General features: G+C 36.3%; 1 protein-coding gene across 3 annotated transcripts in view; it reads right to left on the reverse strand.

The window, feature by feature from the left end:
* The window catches only part of EXOC6B (exocyst complex component 6B), a 730,532-nt gene that overhangs the window by 614,706 nt on the left and 95,220 nt on the right, over nucleotides 1-20,606 (reverse strand). For all 3 annotated transcript variants that reach the window (XM_086327590.1, XM_086327589.1, XM_086327591.1), the window contains exons 3-5: nucleotides 10,419-10,466; nucleotides 8,675-8,765; nucleotides 8,519-8,564 (exon numbers count right to left, since the gene is read on the reverse strand). In XM_086327590.1, coding sequence (XP_086183716.1) covers nucleotides 8,519-8,564; nucleotides 8,675-8,765; nucleotides 10,419-10,466 — 185 coding nt within the window. The remainder of the gene's footprint in view (nucleotides 1-8,518; nucleotides 8,565-8,674; nucleotides 8,766-10,418; nucleotides 10,467-20,606) is intronic.

Raw genomic sequence — 20,606 nt, forward strand, 5'->3', positions numbered from 1 at the left:
TGAAATTAAAAATAAAAAACCAAAGGGAACTCCTAAAGATGAAAAATATATCATCTGAAATGAAAATTTCACTGGATGAAATTAAAAGATTTGACAATGAAAAAGAACACAGCAATAAAACCTATCCCATATAAAGTACAGAGAAAAAAGATGGGAAAAAAAGAAGATCCTCAAATCACCTACGGGATTTTGTGAAGTTGTCCAACATAGATAAAACTGAAATCTCAGAATGAGGATGGAAAAGGGACCAAAAAAAAAAATATTTGGAAAAATAGTATCTGAACATCTTTCAGATTTTATGAAAATTATAAACTCACAAAACCAAGAAACTAAACAAACCACAAGCAGGATAAATACACACATACATGAATGCATACATACGTATTTATACAAAAGCACATCAAAATCAAATTGCTGAGAACAAATTTTACAGGCAAAAGTTTTTAAATAGCTGGAGAAAATACACAATAAGGAGAGTGACCAAAAAAAGCTGTTCATATACTTCTTTCTCAGAAATTATACAAGCCAGAAGACAAAAAAAAAAAAAAGACATCTCAAGAACAAATGAATCTATAAACTTAGAATTATATATCCATCAAAAATAGATTTCAAAAATGAAGGTGAACAATATGATATCATTTCACCAAGATGGCCGTAATCAAAAGACAATTCTAAGTCCTGGCTAGGATGTATAGAAAATCAAATCCTCATATGCTGCTGGGGGTAAGGTAATTTGGCACAGCTGTTTTGGAGAACAATCTGGCAGTTCCTTGAATAGTTAAACAGAATTACCATGATCCAGCAAAATTTCATTCCAAGAAAGCCAAGAGAAATGAAATAAAAACATATTTCCACACAACAAATTGTAAACAAAAATGCATAGAAGCATTATTTGTAAAACCCTAAAACTTAAACAACCCAAATGCTCATCCACTAATGAATGGATAAATAAAAGTGTGGTATATCCATGCAATGGAATATTCAGCAACAAAAAGAAATAAAGTACTGATATATGGTACAACATGGATTAACCTGAGAAACATTATGCTAAAGAAGCCAATCATATTGTATGATTCCATTTATATGAAATGTCCAGAATAAGTAAATATGAAGAAACAGAAAACAGATCAGTGATTCCCAGTAGCTGGCAAGGGAGGCAGGGGACAGGAAAAAATTGAATACTGATGACCAAGGGGCTCAGAGTTTCTTTTGTGAAGAATAAAAACATTCTACAATTGACTGTGAAGATGGTCATACAACTCTGAATACACTAAAAGCCACTGAACTGTATGTTTTAAATAAATGAAGTGAAAAGTATATGAACTATATCTCAATGAGGCTGTTAAAAATATTTTAGAAAAATGTATATTAAAAATAGGCAATGTAAAAATTAAGCAAAAAGATAGCAGCAGTGGTTGGCTATATTAATACCAAACAACATATATTTCAGAAAAAATATTACCAGGGATGAAGAACTTTCCATAATAATAAATGGGTCCTTTCATAAAGAAGATAAAACAATGCTTAATGTGTATGCAACCAATAAAAGAGCTTCAAAATATACACTGAAAAAATTGAAAGAATAAAAAGAACACATATGTAAGTCCAATCATAATAGGCAATTTCAACACTCCCCTGTCAGCAAATAACAAATACAAAATCATTAGGATGTAGAAAAGCTGCATAATGCTATCAACGAGTATGTCTAAATGAAAGTTAAAGATGCTCTTCTCAATAACAATAGATATTGTTTTAAAGTATATATGTAATTTTCACCAAAACAGACCATAAAACTGGGCCATAAATCAAGTCTCAAAAAATATAAAAGATTGAAATCATACATTTTACATTTATGAACACAATGAACTAAAATATAAATCAATTTTGATACATCAGGAAAATCCCCTAATATTTAGAAATTAACCAATGAACTTCTAAATAGTCTGTGAAATAAATTTTAAAAATCACAACAGTGTAAGAGGGTTCCCTTTTCTCCACACCCTCTCCAGCATTTATTATTTGTAGACTTTTGGATCGCAGCCATTCTGACTGGTGTGAAATGGTACCTCATAGTGGTTTTGATTTGCATTTCTCTGATACTGAGTGATGTTGAGCATCTTTTCATGTGTTTGTTAGCCATCTGTATGTCTTCTTTGGAGAAATGTCTATTTAGTTCTTTGGCCCATTTTTTGATTGGGTCATTTATTTTTCTGGAGTTGAGCTGTAGGAGTTGCTTGTATATTTTTGAGATTAGTTGTTTGTCCGTTGCTTCATTTGCTATTATTTTCTCCCATTCTGAAGGCTGTCTTTTCACCTTGCTAATAGTTTCCTTTGATGTGCAGAAGCTTTTAAGGTAAATTAGGTCCCATTTGTTTATTTTTGCTTTTATTTCCAATATTCTGGGAGGTGGGTCATAGAGGATCCTGCTGTGATGTATGTCGGAGAGTGTTTTGCCTATGTTCTCCTCTAGGAGTTTTATAGTTTCTGGTCTTACGTTTAGATCTTTAATCCATTTTGAGTTTATTTTTGTGTATGGTGTTAGAAAGTGTTCTAGTTTCATTCTTTTACAAGTGGTTGACCAGATTTCCCAGCACCACTTGTTAAAGAGATTGTCTTTAATCCATCATATATTCTTGCCTCCTTTGTCAAAGAAAAATAATACTTAATAAAATTAATTGGAATATCAAAAAAAATCACAACAGAAATTAGAAAATATTTTAAATAAATATAAAAAAAACTGCAACATTAGAAAACATGTAAGATTTAGTTAAAGCACTGTTAAAGAGAAATGTACAGCTTTAAATAGCTACATTAGAAAACAGAACCAAAATCAATGCCCTGGGCTTCCACCTAAAAAAGCTAGGAAAAAGAACAAATTATTTACAATAGCCAAGATACAGAAGCAACCCAAGTGTCCATCAACAGATGAATGGATAAAGAAGATGTGAGATAGACAGATAGATAGAGAGAGAGTTGCTGTTTTGTCGCCCAGTCATGTCCTACTCTCTGCAACCCCATGGACTGCAGCAAGCCAGGCATGTGTGTGTGTTTATGACTGAATCATTTTGCTGTGCATTTGAAACTAATACATTGCAAATCAATTATACTTCAACCAAAAAAAAAAAAAAAAGAGCAAATTAGACCCCAATTAAATAGGAGAAAGGAAATAGTCAGTTCAGTTCAGTTTAGTTGCTCAGCCGTGTCCAACTCTTTGTGACCCCATGGTCTGCAGCACTCCAGACCTCCCTATCCATCACCAACTCCTGGAGTTTACCCAAACTCATGTCCATTGAGTCGGTGATGCCATCCAACCATCTCATCCTCTGTTGTCCTCTTCTCCTCATATTAAAAATCAGTAAAATAGAACAATAAGGAAAAAAAACAATAAAACCTAAAGATGCTATTTTCAAAAAATCAATAAAATTGACAAACAACTAGCCAAAATAATGAGAGATAGACTGAAACAAAGACAGAAAAGACAAATCATCAACATAAATGATCAAAGAGAAAGTATCACTATAGATTCTACATGTTAAAATAATCAGATCAGATCAGATCAGTCGCTCAGTCGTGTCCAACTCTTTGCGACCCCATGAATTGCAGCACGCCAGGCCTCCCTGTCCATCACCAACTTCTGGAGTTCACTCAGACTCACGTCCATCAAGTCAGTGATGCCATCCAGCCATCTCATCCTCTGTCGTCCCCTTCTCCTCCTGCCCCCAATCCCTCCCAGCATCAGAGTCTTTTCCAATGAGTCAACTCTTCGCATGAGGTGGCCAAAGTACTGGAGTTTCAGCTTTAGCATCATTCCTTCCAAAGAAATCCCAGGGCTGATCTCCTTCAGAATGGACTGGTTGGATCTCCTTGCAGTCCAAGGGACTCGCAAGAGTCTTCTCCAACACCACAGTCCAAAAGCATCAATTCTTCGGCACTCAGCCTTCTTCACAGTCCAACTCTCACATCCATACATGACCACAGGAAAAACCATAGCCTTGACTAGACGGACCTTTGTTGGCAAAGTAAGGTCTCTGCTTTTGAATATGCTATCTAGGTTGGTCATAACTTTCCTTCCAAGGAGTAAGCGTCTTTTAATTTCATGGCTGCAGTCACCATCTGTACTGATTTTGGAGCCCAGAAAAACAACGTCTGACACTGTTTTCACTGTTTCCCCATCTATTTCCCATGAAGTGATGGGACTGGATGCCATGATCTTCATTTTCTGAATGTTGAGCTTTAAGCCAACTTTTTCACTCTCCTCTTTCACTTTCATCAAGAGGCTTTTGAGTTCCTCTTCACTTTCTGCCATAAGGGTGGTGTCATCTGCATATCTGAGGTTATTGATATTTCTCCCGGCAATCTTGATTCCAGCTTGTGTTTCTTCCAGTCCAGCGTTTCTCATGATGTACTCTGCATATAAGTTAAATAAACAGGGTGACAATATACAGCCTTGACGAACTCCTTTTCCTATTTGGAACCAGTCTGTTGTTCCATGTCCAGTTCTAACTGTTGCTTCCTGACCTGCATACAGATTTCTCAAGAGGCAGATCAAGTGGTCTGGTATTCCCATCTCTTTCAGAATTTTCCACAGTTTATTGTGATCCACACAGTCAAAGGCTTTGGCATAGTCAATAAAGCATAGAGTAATACAATTAACAATTTTTGTTAATGAATTCAACAATTTTGGTAACACAGACAAATTACTTGAAAGATACAAATAAGATTTTCTCAAGAAACACAAAATGCAAACAGCCATGTATTTATTTTTTAAATCAAATCTGTAGTTAACAACTTTCTTACCAAAAAGATGCAAATTTCCTGGGTCAAGTGGTTTCAATGGTAGATTCTACCAAGTATTAATGTTTAAGGAAAATAATTACTAACACTATACAAATTCTTCCAGAAAATCAAAGACGGAAAACTTTCCAAGTTATTCATAAGGCTAGCATGAATCTGATTCCAAAAAGATATAACACAAAAGGAAACCACAAATAAACATTTCTCATGAACATAGATACAAAAATCCTTAACAAAATTTTAGCAAATCAAATACCACATCATATTAAAAAGGACAGTATATCATGACCAAGTGGGATTTATTCCATTAATGCAAGTTTAACACTTAACATTCAATATAAATCATCATATTAAGAAACTAAAAGCAGTTTTTAAAAAACATATGATCACCTGGCACTAGTGGTAAAGAACCCGCCTGCCAGTGCAGGAGCCAATGCAGGTTCTATCCTTGGGCTGGGAAGATCCCCTTGGAGGAGGGCATGGCAACCCACTCCAGTATTCTTGCCTGGAGAATCCTCATGGACAAAGAAGCCTGGTCGGCTATAGTCCATAGGGTTGCAAAGAGTCAGACACAATTGAAGCAACTTAGCACACATAATGATCATCTCACTTACACAGAAAAAGCATTTGACAAAACCAATATTCATTCCTAACAGAAAGTTTCAAGAACTAGAAATAGAAGCAAACTTCTTCAACCTTATAAATTGCATGTACCAAAAAATTACACCTAACATATGATTCAATGGTTAAATGCTTTCCCCCTAAGATCAAGAACAGGACAAAGATATCTAGCCTCATTATTTCTATGTAACACTGTACCAGAAGCTCTAACCAGCTTCCCTTGTGGCTCAGACAGTAAAGAATCTGCCTGCAATGCAGGAGACCTGGGTTCTATCCCTGGGCTGGGAAGATGCCCTGGAGACAGCAACGGCAACCCACTCCAGTATCCTGGCCTAGAGAATTCCATGGACTGTGTAGTCCATGGGGCCGTAAAGAGTCAGACATGACTGAGCAACTTTCACTTTCACTTCACTTTCAGAGGCTCTACAAGTTCAACAAGACAAGAAAACCAAACCAAAAAAGAAAGCATCCCAATTGGAAAGAAAAAAATATACCTGTCTTTATTTGCAGATAAGATAATCAGCTACATAGAAAATTCAATATAATATACAAAAAAGCTCCTAGAATTAGTAAATGATTTAATAAGATTGCAGAATAAAAGATAAATACACAAATTTAATAGTATACTAGTAATAAATTACTGAAAATTAAAATTTAAAAAGTAATACCATTGAAAATAGGCATCAAAAAATACCATATAATTAGGGGGAAATATGACAAAAGATATATAAGACTTGTTCACTAAAAAGCAGAAAACAGCTAAAGAAGATCCAAATAAACAAGAGCATTCATATACTGGTGGATAAGGGGTAAGATGGACCAGCATGGGATATAAGGGACCTAGTGCGGTAAGACTGTCTGTATAGGAAGGCAGCTGTGTCAGGGCCAAACAGGGATGAGAAGGGCATTCAGGAGGCACAGAAGCATAACATTGGGTATTAGAGCCCAAGCAGATTAAGGAGGATACCATACAGGAGGGCAACTCAGTATGTGGTGCTGATACAGCTCAAGGGAGCCCCCAAAATATAATCCTATTCTATGCAACAGAAAAAGGTTGAACTGGAAATATTGGTCAACAGCACTTATGACAATCACTTGAATTAAGAGGAAAAATGCAGATTGTTCATATAATGGACTACTATAAAGCAATTAAAATAAGTGAACTAGATCTCTATATATGTTTTAATAAGCTCTCCACTAGTATATTAGCCCATGATTGCAGATACTATTTTTTTCAGAGCTATATCCCCAGCACTAAAAGCAATGCCTAGCAACACAGTAGGTACTCAATTCATTTTTATTGAATGAATGAATGAATGAATCTCAAAAAAACAAATACCAGAACTATTCATGTAAATGTTTTTTAAAATACAATATGATTTTTGGACATTAAAAACATGGACTAGAAGGAAATACCAGATTTATGATACTGGTTTCCTCAAAGGAGAAAGGAAAGGAAAAGGACTGAGGAAGGGGATGAGCTCTACCTGAATTTCTTAAAATGTACATGTTTACCTGTCTCTCACATATGTTTATATATGCCATAAATATTTATATATATGAATTAAAACCAGAATTGTTATTATTTGTTAATTCAGAGAAGTTGACACAGAAGTTTGGGGGTTTTTTTTGTAAATCTCTGTAATTCTCTATAATTCTAGAACTTCATAAAAAGGTTATCAGGGAAATAATACTACTTTCTATCATTCTTAACAGAATTTCTCATACTGTTCAATCTGTGTTCGCTTATATGAATATGTTCTCCTGGGGAAAAGACAGTCTGGGAAGTAGCCCTAAGAAATTAAAAAAATACTGATGCCTCATGTTTTAACTTTAAAAGTCTTGAGGATTTATAATTTTATTCATAATATTTTTAATCTTATTTCAGTATTAACATATTTTAATTCTGTACTTTTTCCCTCAAAACTAGGTAAAATTAACATTCCAGGAAAATGTGTCCTGTTTATCTTAAAGCTTCACATACCCCCATCATACTGCAGGGTACCCCAGGGCAGAGACAGTGGGGATGCTTACTCTAGTTTGGGAAGAAGAGCCAAAGAGTCACTATAAAGTTTCCTCTGAAATAAAACCAGATTAAAATAATACATAGGAAAGCAATCCTCTGAGCTTAACCTTGACTTTGCCCCTTGTGATAGTTAATTTTACATGTCAACTTGGTTAGGCCATAGTACCCAAAGATCTGATCAAATATTATTCTGGATATCTCTGTGAAGGTATTTTTGACACAAGATTGCTGCTACTGCTGCTAAGTCGCTTCAGTCATGTCCGACTGTGCGACCCATAGACGGCAGCCCACCAGGCTCCCCTGTCCCTGGGATTTTCCAGGCAAGAACACTGGAGTGGGTTGCCATTTCCTTCCCCAATGCATGAAAGTGAAAAGTGAAAGTGAAGTCACTCAGTTTATCAGTGCTTAAATCAGTAGACTTTGAGTAAAGAAGAACAGTCTGCATAATGTGAATGGGCTTCATTAAACCAGTTAAACACCTTGATAGAAAAAAGACTAAACTCCCCAGAGGAAGATGGAATTTGGCCAGCAGACCGTCTTCAGACTCAGGCAATAGTATTCACTCTTCCCTGACACTAACTAGCTTACTAATCTACTAGGCAGATTTTGGAGTTGCCAGCCTCCATAATCATGTGAACCAATTTGCTAAAAAAAAAAAAAAAAATCAATCTCTCTCTCTCTCTCCACACACACACACACACAGATACACACATTATTGGTTCTGTTTCAATGGAGAACCTCCAGAACCAGTAACTATTTTTTCTAAACCAAAGCATATTTCTGAAATTAACTATCACTAAAACAATTATATGCTTTTCCCCTAAAAAACTGGGTCTCCTAAAAATCAAACTATGTGTAGTATTTTTTCTTAAACATAATACATGACAAAATACATCAGCATACCACTAGCATATGTAAATAATAGTAACTCTCAGGATGAATCAATAGATATACAAAAGGCTAGAGAAGATGTCTTATCAACAATTATTTTTGAAAGGTTATGCTAAATATGGACTTTTTAAAAAATTCTAAATAACAAATTTTAGATAACACAAAGTTCAATAAAAAAAAACTTACCTTTTAGTTTTCATCTGCTCCCGCAGTTTACTATACATCTCCAGAACTTTAAAGAGAAGGGAAAAAGAGCACATTAGAATAATTTAGAGAAAGTGAAAGATTAATTAAAGCTAAAGAAACTGCATCAAGAATTCTACTCTATATCCAGTTTCTCACCTGGAAGACACAGCATTAATTTATCAACAGTGGCAGAAATATTTCTCTGCTGTAGTCGACACTGCTTCAGCTCTTCCATTGCTATCACCAGCTTGGCAAGAGGAAAAAAAACTGAATTATGCCAACAGCTGTAAATAAAAAGCTTTCAGTCACATTTTTCCACCCTATGTTCAATTCATCAGAACATCCCAGACAGTTTCATAGTAAGACCTGCCAAGTGGACTAAGGAACTGCCTTTCCCAACCAGTAAAACATCCCTGCATGGTTTCCCCCTTTCTCCCCAAGATGCATACATACTACACTAGGAAAGGCTGGGTGAAATGAAATCTTAAAATTCAGGGGCTATCCAGGAAAAAAGAAAAACTTGCAGATTTGCTCCAAACCCTATTCAGACTTTTCATGATTTATGATTTCATCAATCTAAGAAGATCCTATATTTCTTTCATCAGTGCTAGACGCCTAGAGGAAAACAGTCCTTCTTATACAGCTTCAAATGAATCTTGAAAATAATCTTTAACTAAATCTCTATTTCAATAGAGAATAAACCACACACTTAGAAGTTGTGGCTTTTTCAAGAATTCCAGTTTAGTGAAGTACTTATCCAGTACTTATCTTCTCATAGAGTTTTAAAGTCTTCCCTCTGAAGTGATAGAAAATAAAACTAGAAGAAACTGTGCTCTTTGCAAAAACTTAAAATATGTGAGACAAACTTTTAAAAAGCAATAAGCTACATGGCCTCTTATAGAATTCATCCCATATCCATACCTAAAAATGTTAGCTACTTAAATACTATGCCCCCCTCCCAAAAAAAAGAGAGAAGTGGTCGTGATTAAGTTACTGATAAGACAATCAAAGGCTAATCTTAAAGATTATTAAACATTAAATAAGTATTAGGCAATAAGGAAGGTACATGATACAGGGAACAGTAACTGACTATAAGTCAGAAAACTTGGATTTTAGTCTCAGCCATATCAATTACTATGTAAACTTTTGCAAATCATCTGTTTTATTCTCCTGGTCAATAAAATACTAGTCCTAATTTTGTCATAGGTCAGCCATGAGGATTAAGTGAGAAAATGGACATCAAGTGATCTTATAAACTATGATTTAAATGGTGAATATATCAACTAATAGAATCAATGATTCACTTTTTTAACAAATACTTATGGCACATTCATGTTGTGCCAGTCACTGTTTAGGCAGGTAGAGGGGATATGGCAGTGTATTTAAAAAAAAAAAAAAAATCCTGACCTCATGGAGCTTAATTTCTACTGGAAGGAGACCAAAAAAACAAACATATAAGGAAAACTATATAATATCAGAGCATGATAGGTGCAATGGAGAAAAATTAAGCAGGAAAGGTAAAAAGAAAACAAAAGGTGAAAGTGAGATTGCAATTCTAAGTAAGTTGGTTAGTAAAGGCCTCATTAGGAGGTGACATATGAGCAAATATATGAAGTGCATAAACACTAGAGAAAGAAGATTCTAGGCAGCGGAAACAGCATTGGCCATATTATGACTACTCAAGTGATTTAAAAATACAACTAAGGAAGGCTACATACTCTCACTAAGCTTTCTAGTGAGTATATTCATTTACTGCAGACAAACATGAGAAGCAATGATAATGTCCAACTCCTTCCAACATGCAGCTTATGGTCTCACAAGCCACTAAATCAGGAACACAGTCATCAAAGAGAATGACAGGAAACAGAAAAGACTTTTTCAAAAGGTAAACTGGTCTTACTTCCTTTCCCTCATGTTGTAGTTTTCTATTAGTATCCGTCACTTGATTCTGTGGAGAGAAGACAATTTAAACTTATAATAAATACCTAGACAATAGTTTGATTAAGATGAAGATTTTAAATGAAAATATTTAGTGTAAGTATTCAGATTGTTTCCATATTTCACCACATTTTGGTTTAGTTGTATTCTCCTGGGATTAAACTGTATTAACTTTTCTACTGAACATCTATATGACTTCTTGAACAATAAAAAAAAAATTACTAAAAAATATGTTCAGTTTGAAATAGTACAAACTATATAACACAAATAAATATCATACTTTCATTTGAAATGGAAAGAAAAACTATAATAGAAAAAATAACCCACAAAGAACCTTGCTGCTGCTAAGTCATTTCAGCCATGTCCAACTTTGTGTGACCTCATAGATGGTAGCCCACCAGGCTCCCCCATCCCTGGTATTCTCCAGACAAGAACACTGGAGTGGGACAAAGAACCTTACTTGAGCATAAATTGAATTGTTTAACTAAGGGAGTCTGAGTAAACTCCGGGAGCTGGTGATGGACAGGGAGGCCTGGCATGCTGCAGTCCATGGGGTCGCAAAGAGTCAGACAGGACTGAGCGACTAAACTGAACTGAACGGAACTCAGGTCAAATATTTCTACTTATAATCTAATTTTAGAAAGTATTTTATCTTAATTTCTTGGATCACTAATTCTTGATAGTTCCTAACATTTCCATATTCCCTGTTTTCTAATTTATCCATCAGATAGTAAAAAATCAGGTAAACAAGCTTTAAATTTACATAGAATTCATGAATTGGCACCACTCATTTTGGTAGCCACTCTTGAAGAATCAGTAGATATAAAAATTAAGTTTATAGAATAGTAACTTCCCCACCTTCTTAAACATTATCAAAACATGAGCAATATTAATTTCTAAAGCTTTCTTTAATAGAGGCTTCCTATACTTCCACCAATTCTAAATTGGTGGACTCTAAATCTCTCCTTATGTTTAAGATATTTCCTTAACCCAGCATTTTCTATTATGTCCCTCAGAATGACAACAAATTTTATACTAATAGATACTCTGCACTCTGTATACACACAAACATAGACACACACATACATAATATGTATAGGAAATAATACTAAAAAGGTTCGTTTACTGGGAACTTCTGAAGCATTTAATATTCTATAGCACCATAAATGCCTAAGGAGATATCACACAGTGTTTTCCAACTTATTTTATGTAGCATCCTTTCACTGAGGATCATCTCAGGAAACCAGTTTTTTAGGAACACACCTTTGAAAATTTTGCCCAAAACTATACACTATACCTGGACTATCATTTTCTGAGCAGATTACTACATGCACTGTCACTGAAGCAAAAATGCAACCATATACATACATAAATGAATGGGTGTTTCTATGTTCCAATATGTTTCTACATTCATTTGCAAAATTAGGAGGCAAGCTGGATTTGGCCTAGAAGATATACTTTGCTGATTCTTGGTCTAGAATAAGTGAGATGAAGTGCTTATTATTCAAACCAATATATGGACGTTATTCAAAAATGGGATTAATATCAGTTCAATATAAGAAAAAGCTTTTAAACAATGTGAATAAAAGTGGTGTGGGCAGCCCCTGAGTGATTATTATTTAAGAATGATTAGATTTTTTTTTTCATGTAAATAGGAGATTTCATAAAATTCAACCTTCCATAAATACTACTAATTTCAGTATCACATTCTCTACTAGAATGCCTTGTTTACTTTATAAAGATATTTCTGAAACTTTTTTTTTAACCTCAAACTCATTGAAAGAAATATATTTTACATTGCAACCTGATACGCAAGTATAGGAAATACACACACACACAGAGAAACAAAATTTTCAAGAAACAATTTTGTCTTACTGCATATAATACACTTTATTGTTCCCTTTTCCATTCTATTTCAATTTTTATTAAAAATACTGATCATGGCCCACTAAACCAATTTCACGCAAACCAGAATTCTAAAACAGCCACAGGAGCCTAATTAAAGCTTCTGATAGAAAGATAATTACTATTTCAATACTATTTGAACATAACAACGAGAGGACATCTACACAGCTTATCTAGGGGTTCAAGATGGCTGAATAAGAACATGTATTCATCTCCTCCTGCGAGAGCATCAAAATCACAACTAGCTGTTGAACAATCATTGACAGGAGGATGCTGGAACCGACCAAAGAAAGATATCTTACACCCAAAGACAAAGGAGAAGCTGCAACAAGACAGCAGAAGGAATGCGATCATTATAAAATCAAATCCCATACCCACTGGGCAGGCGACCCACACACTGGAGAACCATAATACCAAAGACCTTCTCCCACTGTTGTGAAGGTTCCAAGCCCCACATCAAGCTTCCCAGCCAGGGGATCCAGCAAAGGGACTAGAAATCCCCCTAGAATCTGACTGTGAAGGCCAGTGGGATTTGATTACAGGACTTCCACAGGACTGTGGGAAACAGAGACACCCACTTGGGGGGCATAAACAAAATCTTGAGCACACCAGGACCCAAGGGAAAGGAGCAGTGACCCCCCACAGGAGACTGAACCAGACCTACTTAGTGATGGAGGGTCTCCTATGGAGGTGTGGGTCAACAGTGGCTGGCCACACGCACTGGCAACAGCAGTCCTGGGAGGCGCCCCTTGGTGAGCCTTCTTTGAGGTCACCATTAACCCTACCACAGAACCTGTAGACCCCAGGGCTGGGCTCCCTCTGGCCAAATAACTAACAAAGAGGGAGTGCAATACCCTACCCATAAGCAGACAACTGGATTACTTTTTTTTTCTTAATTTAAGTCTTCATTAAATTTGTTACAATATTGCTCTGCTTTTTACGATCTGGTTTCTTGGCCATAGGGCATATGGGATCTTAGCTCCGTGACCATGGATCAAACCTGCACCCTGGGCATTGGAAGCCAAAGTGTTAACCACTGGACCAGCAGGGAAGTCTCCAGATTAGTTTTAGTAAGCACAACCCTGCCCACCAGAGCAAGATCCAGTTTTTCCCACCACCAGTCCTTCCCATCAGGAAGCTTGCACAAGCCTCTTAGCCTTATCCACCAGAGAGCAAACAGAAGAAGCAAGGAAAACTGCAATCCTGCAGCCGCCAGAAGAGAAACCACATAACAGAAAGTTAATCAAAATGAAAATGCAGACTATTGTGTCCCAGATGAAGGGACAAGATAAAATCTCAGGAAGACAACTAAAAAGGGGGGAAATAGGCACATTCCAGAAAAAGAATTCAGAATAATGACAGTGAAAATGATCCAGGATCTTGGAAAAAGAATGAAGATATAAGAAATGTTTACCAAAGCCCAAGTGTAACTAAAGAACAAACAGAGATGAACAATGCAGTAGAAGGAATCAATAGCAGAGTAACAGGCAGAAGAAGAGGTAAATGGTCAAGAAGACAGAATGGTGGCTCTCACTGCCACAAAACAGAATATAGAAAAAAGAAAAAAAAAGAAGACAGTCAGACTTCTGGGACAACATCAAACACACCAACATTCACATTATAAGGGTCCCAAAAGGAGAAGAGAGGAAGCACCTGAGAAAATGTCTAAAATGATAACAGTTCCTTTTCCTAACATGGAAAAGGAAAAATTCAACCTAGTCCAGGAAGAACAGAGACTCCCAGGCAGGATAAACCCAAGGAGGAACACACTAAGACACACAGCAATCAAAATAACAAAAATTAAATACAAAGATAAAACATTAAAAACAACAAGGGAAAAATGACAAATAACATACAAGGGAATTCCCATAAGGTTATCAGCTGATTTCTCAACAGAAATCAGAAGGGAATGGCATGATATAAAATGCAAAAGGAACAAGGCAGAAGGGAACAGCAGGATATAAAATAAGAAAGAAACTTCTCTAAGGAGAAAAACCAAGGAGAAGGAAAAGACCTACAAAAAATAAACTCAAAACAATTAAGAAAACAGCAATAGGTTACCTTAAATGTAAATGGATTAAATGCACCAACCAAAAAACATAGACTGGCTGGGTGGATGAAAACACTTGGAATTACGCACATCCAATTGGAAGTATGCACTTCCAATTACCACATCACTCTACTGTAAGTATTTTATATCGTTAGGTTAATCATGTTGCCATTATAGTTTGCAATTGTAAATTCTCTTTTATTTTTTATCTGGCTACTGATCATGAAAACTGATAAAATATTTTTTACTACTGTGATTATGTAACTGTTATTCATTTTAACACCATTGTATCATGACTGGTCAACAGAAAATAGTAAATTCTATATCACTGAAACTACCGTTTAATAGAAAAACCTGCAATCACTTTTTAAAATCCAGATGCACATTAGAATTATCTTGAAATTTTTTGTAAAATACAAATGCCAAGGTATTGTTTTTTTCTCCAAAGCTTCAGATGTGAGTCTAATAAACAGCCCTATTTAAAAATAACTGTACTATAGTATTACTTTTTACTTTTATCTAGTTTGTTTCACTTTTTCTATTTCATAGTCTGTGCTCCCATTTTATTTAAATGCACTCGAAAAAGGCTTGAGAAAGAACAACAAAAAATAAGAGGGAGAAATTGGAAAGCATTTAAACAAAATGGAAGCACTGAACGTGAAATAGAAAAAGTGAAATATGTATAATATATATTTTAGAAACTTATGAATTTTTGCTTAGCTAAAAAAATTTATGACATTTTGGTTCCAGTTGTTTGCTTAAGCATGAATGGAATCCTAGATTTCTAACTTATATTCACTCAAAACTTTGATATAATTCCACTTACTCTGGCATCTAGTATTACTGCTAAAAGTCTAGAAAGTTTATTATCTTTGTGACATTTTTTCAATTTGAATGAGGCTTGACATTTTCAATCCAATTCTGAGAATATAAAGAAATACGATGATGCAAAAAAAAAAAAAAACCAAAAAATTAACATGTGATACAGTATTATTAACTGAAGCACAGATTTTGTTCAAATTTCACAAAATTTTATGCTAGTGTCCATTATTTTTTTCATAACTTATTCAAGATTCCACATTGTATTCAGTTGCACAGAGCAGCTTTACCTGCATGCAACAAAATCTGATAAATTTTCCTTTCATTTTTATTCTATTACAAACATTTTCTAATTTTCCTTTTTATGGCTTCTTAGATACATCCATCACTTAAATGTGCACATTTAATTTCCAAATACATGTTTTTTAAAGTATCATTCATATTAATTTCTCATTTTAATATTAATTTCTCACTTAAATGTTTCCTTCTCTACAGTCACCCTCTGTGTTTTTTTCAGTCTTTTAACTTTATTGAAACTAACAGATGCTTGCTCCTTGGAAGAAAAGCTATGACCAACCTAGACAGCATATTCAAAAGTAGAGACATCACTTTGCCAACAAAGGTCCATCTAGTCAAACCTTTGGTTTTTCCAGTAGTCATGTATGGATGTGAGAGTTGGACTATAAAGAAAGCTGAGTGCTGAAGAATTGATGCTTTTGAACTGTGGTGTTGGAGAAGACTCTTTGAGAGTCCCTTGGACTGCAAGGAGATCCAACCAGTCCATCCTAAAGGAGATCAGTCCTGATTATTCATTGGAACGACTGATGCTGAAACTGAAGATCCAATTCTTTGGCCACCTGATGTGAAGAGCTGACTCACTGGAAAAGATCCTAATGCTGGGAAAGATTGAAGGCAGGAGGAGAAGGGTACGACAGAGGATGAAATGGTTGGATGGCATCACCGACTCAATGGACATGAGTTTGAGTAAGCTCTGGGAGTTGTTGATGGACAGGGAAACCCGGCATGCTGCAATCCATAGGGTCGCAAAGAGTCAGACACAACTGAACAAGTGAACTTTATTGAGGCTTTCAACAGCTAAGTCAAGATCTCTCTTGATAAATGCCACATTGTACTTGAAAATATGTGGGATATTTTCGAGTATCTTTAATGTTGATTTCTAACATAATTCAACTGTGATAAGAGAACAGATTCTGTATGATTCCAATACCTTTAGACCATGAAATTTTTGCATCTTCTTTGGCATTTGTGCATGTCTGTACTCAGTCGTGTCCAACTTTGTGACCCTAGGGACTGTAGCCCATCAGGATCCTCTGTCCACGGGATCTCCCAGACAAGAATACTGGAGTAGGTTGCCATTTCTTCCTCCAGGGGATTGATCCCAACACAGAGATCGAACCTGAGTCTCCTGTGTCTCTTCCATTAGCTGGCAGATTCTTTACCACTGAGCCACCTAGGAAGCCCCGTTTTATGTCCCTAGATATGTTTCAGTGCCTCCTGCTTTACAGTCTATGGGAACTTGAATAGAATTTGTATCCTGCTATTGTGTGAAAATTGTATAAATCTTAATTATGTTGAATTGGTTCATACTGCTTTTCAGGTATACTGTATTCTTCTACTTTTCTGCTTATTCATGCTATGAATTTCTGAAAGTTTGATATTAAAACTCCAATTAAAAATCTTAAATTATCTACTTAAAACATAATTGTAATATATAGTGGAACTGTATGTAACTTTGTTCTGTGTTTTCCAAGTCATCTGAAAAGTGTTATCATACTTTCGTAATTTAAAAAATTTTTTTAAAAACCTCTTTGATGGATTTTAAATAATTAAGATCTAAATAAATGGAGAAACATACCATGTTTATTTCAATAAAGGCTCTATATACTGCTTGTCTAGAATGCTACTTCTTGATTCAGAGAACATATGTATGATATGTATATATATTTATACACACCTACACACACACACACATACTGTGAATCAAAAAAAAAATAATAATAACTGGCATCCTAGAGAACACAGAAATTTCATTGCTATGTTCAAATAACACTGATAGTATGTAATAGTCAAACTTTTCCATTTTCTAAACTTATTTCTAAAGTTCAAGAATTTTCACAGGCTCCTCACACAAGCTGAAAGGATGCCCCCTAGGGCAGTCTCCCATGTGTTAACAGAGAACATTATGGGTAATATTCAGGTGCTCCACTACATGTCTACTTAAGTAACCAGAGACAGAGCACCCTTTTGCCTGTCATGGACAAAGCACCCGAGGAAGAGAGAGAGGTTTTCGAACACAGGCATCAAGAACAGCACACGGAGAGGGTGGATGGGAAGCTGGGATGAGGAAGAAGAGTGAGGACGAACAGCACGTACAACTCCTGGCAGAAGCGCCGTATCTTTGTTTTCACGTATTTCAGACAGTTCTGTCCACTTGAGGCTTTTCAGTCCCCTAAAATTCAGTATAACTTTTTAAATTGAACCGAATTGTTCATACTTTTCAATCTGTTTTTATACATTACGCAAATGTTCTCATATCAGATATCCTTCTACAGTAATGTAGTTTCTTACTCTTTTAAATGGATATACCATGCTTTATTTTACTAATCCTCTAGTACATGACTTTCGGGGACATTTTAAAGTCTTAGCCATCAAAAAAAAAAAATCACATGCACATCACTGTACATGCACCTGTAGCTTTAGAATAAACGAAAACATAGTTTTCATTTGTTGCTGTTTGCAGTTTTCAGTTGTTGTTGTTCAGTCGTCAAGTCCAGCTCTTTGTGACCCCATGAACTGCAGTACGCCAGGCCTCCCTGTCCCTCACCATCTCTCGGAGTTTGCGCAAGTTCATGTCCATTGAATCGGTGATGCCATTCAACCATCTCATCTGTCGCCCTCTTCTCCTTCTGCCTTCAGTCTTTCCCAGCGTCAGGTCTTTTTCAATGAGTCTGCTGTTCGCATCAGGTGGCTCAAGCATTAACATCAGTCCTTTCAATGAGTATTCAGGGTTGATTTCCTTTAGGACTGACTCGTTCGATCTCCTTGTGGTCCAAGGGATTCTCAAGAGTCTTTTCCGGCACCACAGTTTGAAAGTATCAATTCTTTGGTGCTCTGCTTTCTTAATGGTGCATCTCTCACATCAGTACATGACTACTGGAAAAACCATAGCCTTGACCATATGGACCTTTGTCAGCAGAGTGATGTCTTTGCTTTTTAATACACTGTCTAGGACTGTCATAGTTTCTTTCCAAGCAGCAATCGTCTTCAAATTTCATGACTGCAGTCACCATCCACAGTGATTTTAAAGCCCAAAAAGAGGAAATTTGTCACCACTTCCATGTTTTCCACTTCTATTTGCCATGAAGTGATGGGGTCAGATGCCATGATCTTAGCTTTTTTTAATACTGAGTTTTAAGCTGGCTTTTTCACTCTCCTCTTTCACCTTCATCAAGAGGCTCTTTAGTTCCTCTTAACCTTCTGCCATTAAAGTGGTATCATCTGCATATCTGAGATTGTTGATATTTCTCCTGGCAATTTTGATTCCAGCCTGTAACTCATCCAACCCAACATTTCACATAATGTGTTCTGAATATAAGTTAAATAAACAGGGTGACAATATACAGACTTGTCGCACTCTTTCTCAATTCTGAACCAGTCAGTTGTTCCATATAAGGTCCTAACTGATGCTTCTCGACCCACAAATACGTTTCTGAGGAGACAGGTAAGATGGTCTGGTATTCTCATATCTTTAAGAGTTTTCCAGTTTGCTACGATTCACATAGTCAAAGGCTTTAGCATAGTCAATGAATCAGAAATAGAAGTTTTTTTCTGGAATTCCCTTGCTTTCTCTATGATTCAGTTGGCAATGTGATCCCTGTTCCTCTGCCTTTACTAAACCCAGCTTGGACATCTAGAAGTTCTTGATTCAAGTACTGCTGAAGCCTGGCTTGAAAGATTTTGAGCACAACCTTACTAGCATAGGAAGTGAATGCAACTGTCCAGTAATTTGAACATTCTTTAGTACTGCCTTTCTTGGGAATTGGGATGAATATTGGCCTTTTCCAGTCATGTGGCCACTGCTGGTATTTCCAAATTTGCTGACATATTGAATGCAGCACTTTAATAGTATCATCTTTTAGGATTTTAAATAGCTCAACTGGAATTCCATCACCTCCACTAGCTTTATTGGCAGCAGTGCTTCCTAAGGCCCACTTGACTTCACGTTCCAGGATATCTGGCTCTGGGTGAGAGACTACACAATCGTGGTTATCTGGGTCATTAAGACCTTTTTTGTACAGTTCTTCTGTGTATTCCTGCCATCTCTTCTGGATCTCTTCTGCTTCTACTAGGTCTTAACCATTTCTGTCCTTTATAATGCCTATCTTTGCATTGAAATTTTCCTGTGATATCTCTAGTTTCTTCAAGAGACCTCTAGTCTCTCCCCTTCTGTTGTTTTCTTCTACTTCTCGTCAATGTTCATTGAATAAGGCCTTCCTGTCTCTCCCTGCTATTCTCTGGAACTCTGCATTCAGTTGGTTATACCTTTCCCTTTCTTCCTTGCCTTAAGCCTCTCTTCTTTCCTCAGCTATTTGTAAAACCACTTTGCCTCCTTGCAGTATCTCTTGTATATTAGGAAGTTTTGTCCACAGTTCTTCAGGAACTCTGTCTACCAGATCTACCAGATCTATTTGTAACCTCCCTATAATCATAGGGGTCTTCCCTGGTGGCTCAGAGGTTAAAGTGTCTGCCTGCAATGCGGGAGACCCAGGTTCGATCCCTGGGTCTGGAAGATCCCCTGGAGAAGGAAATGGCAACCCACTCCAATATTCTTGCCTGGAGAATCCCATGGACAGAGGAGCCTGGTGGGCTACAGTCCATGGGGTCACAAAGAGTCAGACACGACTAAGCGACTTAACTTTAACTATAATCATAGGGGATTTTTAGATCATACCTGACTGGCCTAGTGGTTTCCCCACTTTCCTTAGTTTAAGCCTGAATTTTGCTATAAGGACCTGATGATCTGTTCCACAGTCAGTTCCAGGTCTTGTTTTTGCTGACTGTATAGAGCGTCTCCATCTTCGGCTGCAATGAACGCAATCAATCTGATTTCGGTATTGATCATGTGGTGATATCCATGCATAAAGTCTTCTTTTGTGTTGTTGAAAAAGGGTGTTTGCTATGATCAGTGTATTCTCTTGGCAAAATTCTGCTAGCCTTTGTCCTGCTTCATTTTGTATTCCAATGCCAAACTTGCCTGTTACTACAGGTATCTCTTAACTTCCTACTTTTGCATTCCAATCCCCTGTGATGAATAGGACATTCTTTTTTTGGTGTTTGCTCTAGGAGGTCCTCTAG

Source organism: Bos grunniens, chromosome 11 (genome assembly GCF_055505025.1).
Source record: "Bos grunniens cultivar Pamir isolate PY7600 chromosome 11, Bosgru_T2T1.0, whole genome shotgun sequence".
In the NCBI taxonomy this organism is placed as follows: domain Eukaryota; kingdom Metazoa; phylum Chordata; class Mammalia; order Artiodactyla; family Bovidae; genus Bos; species Bos grunniens.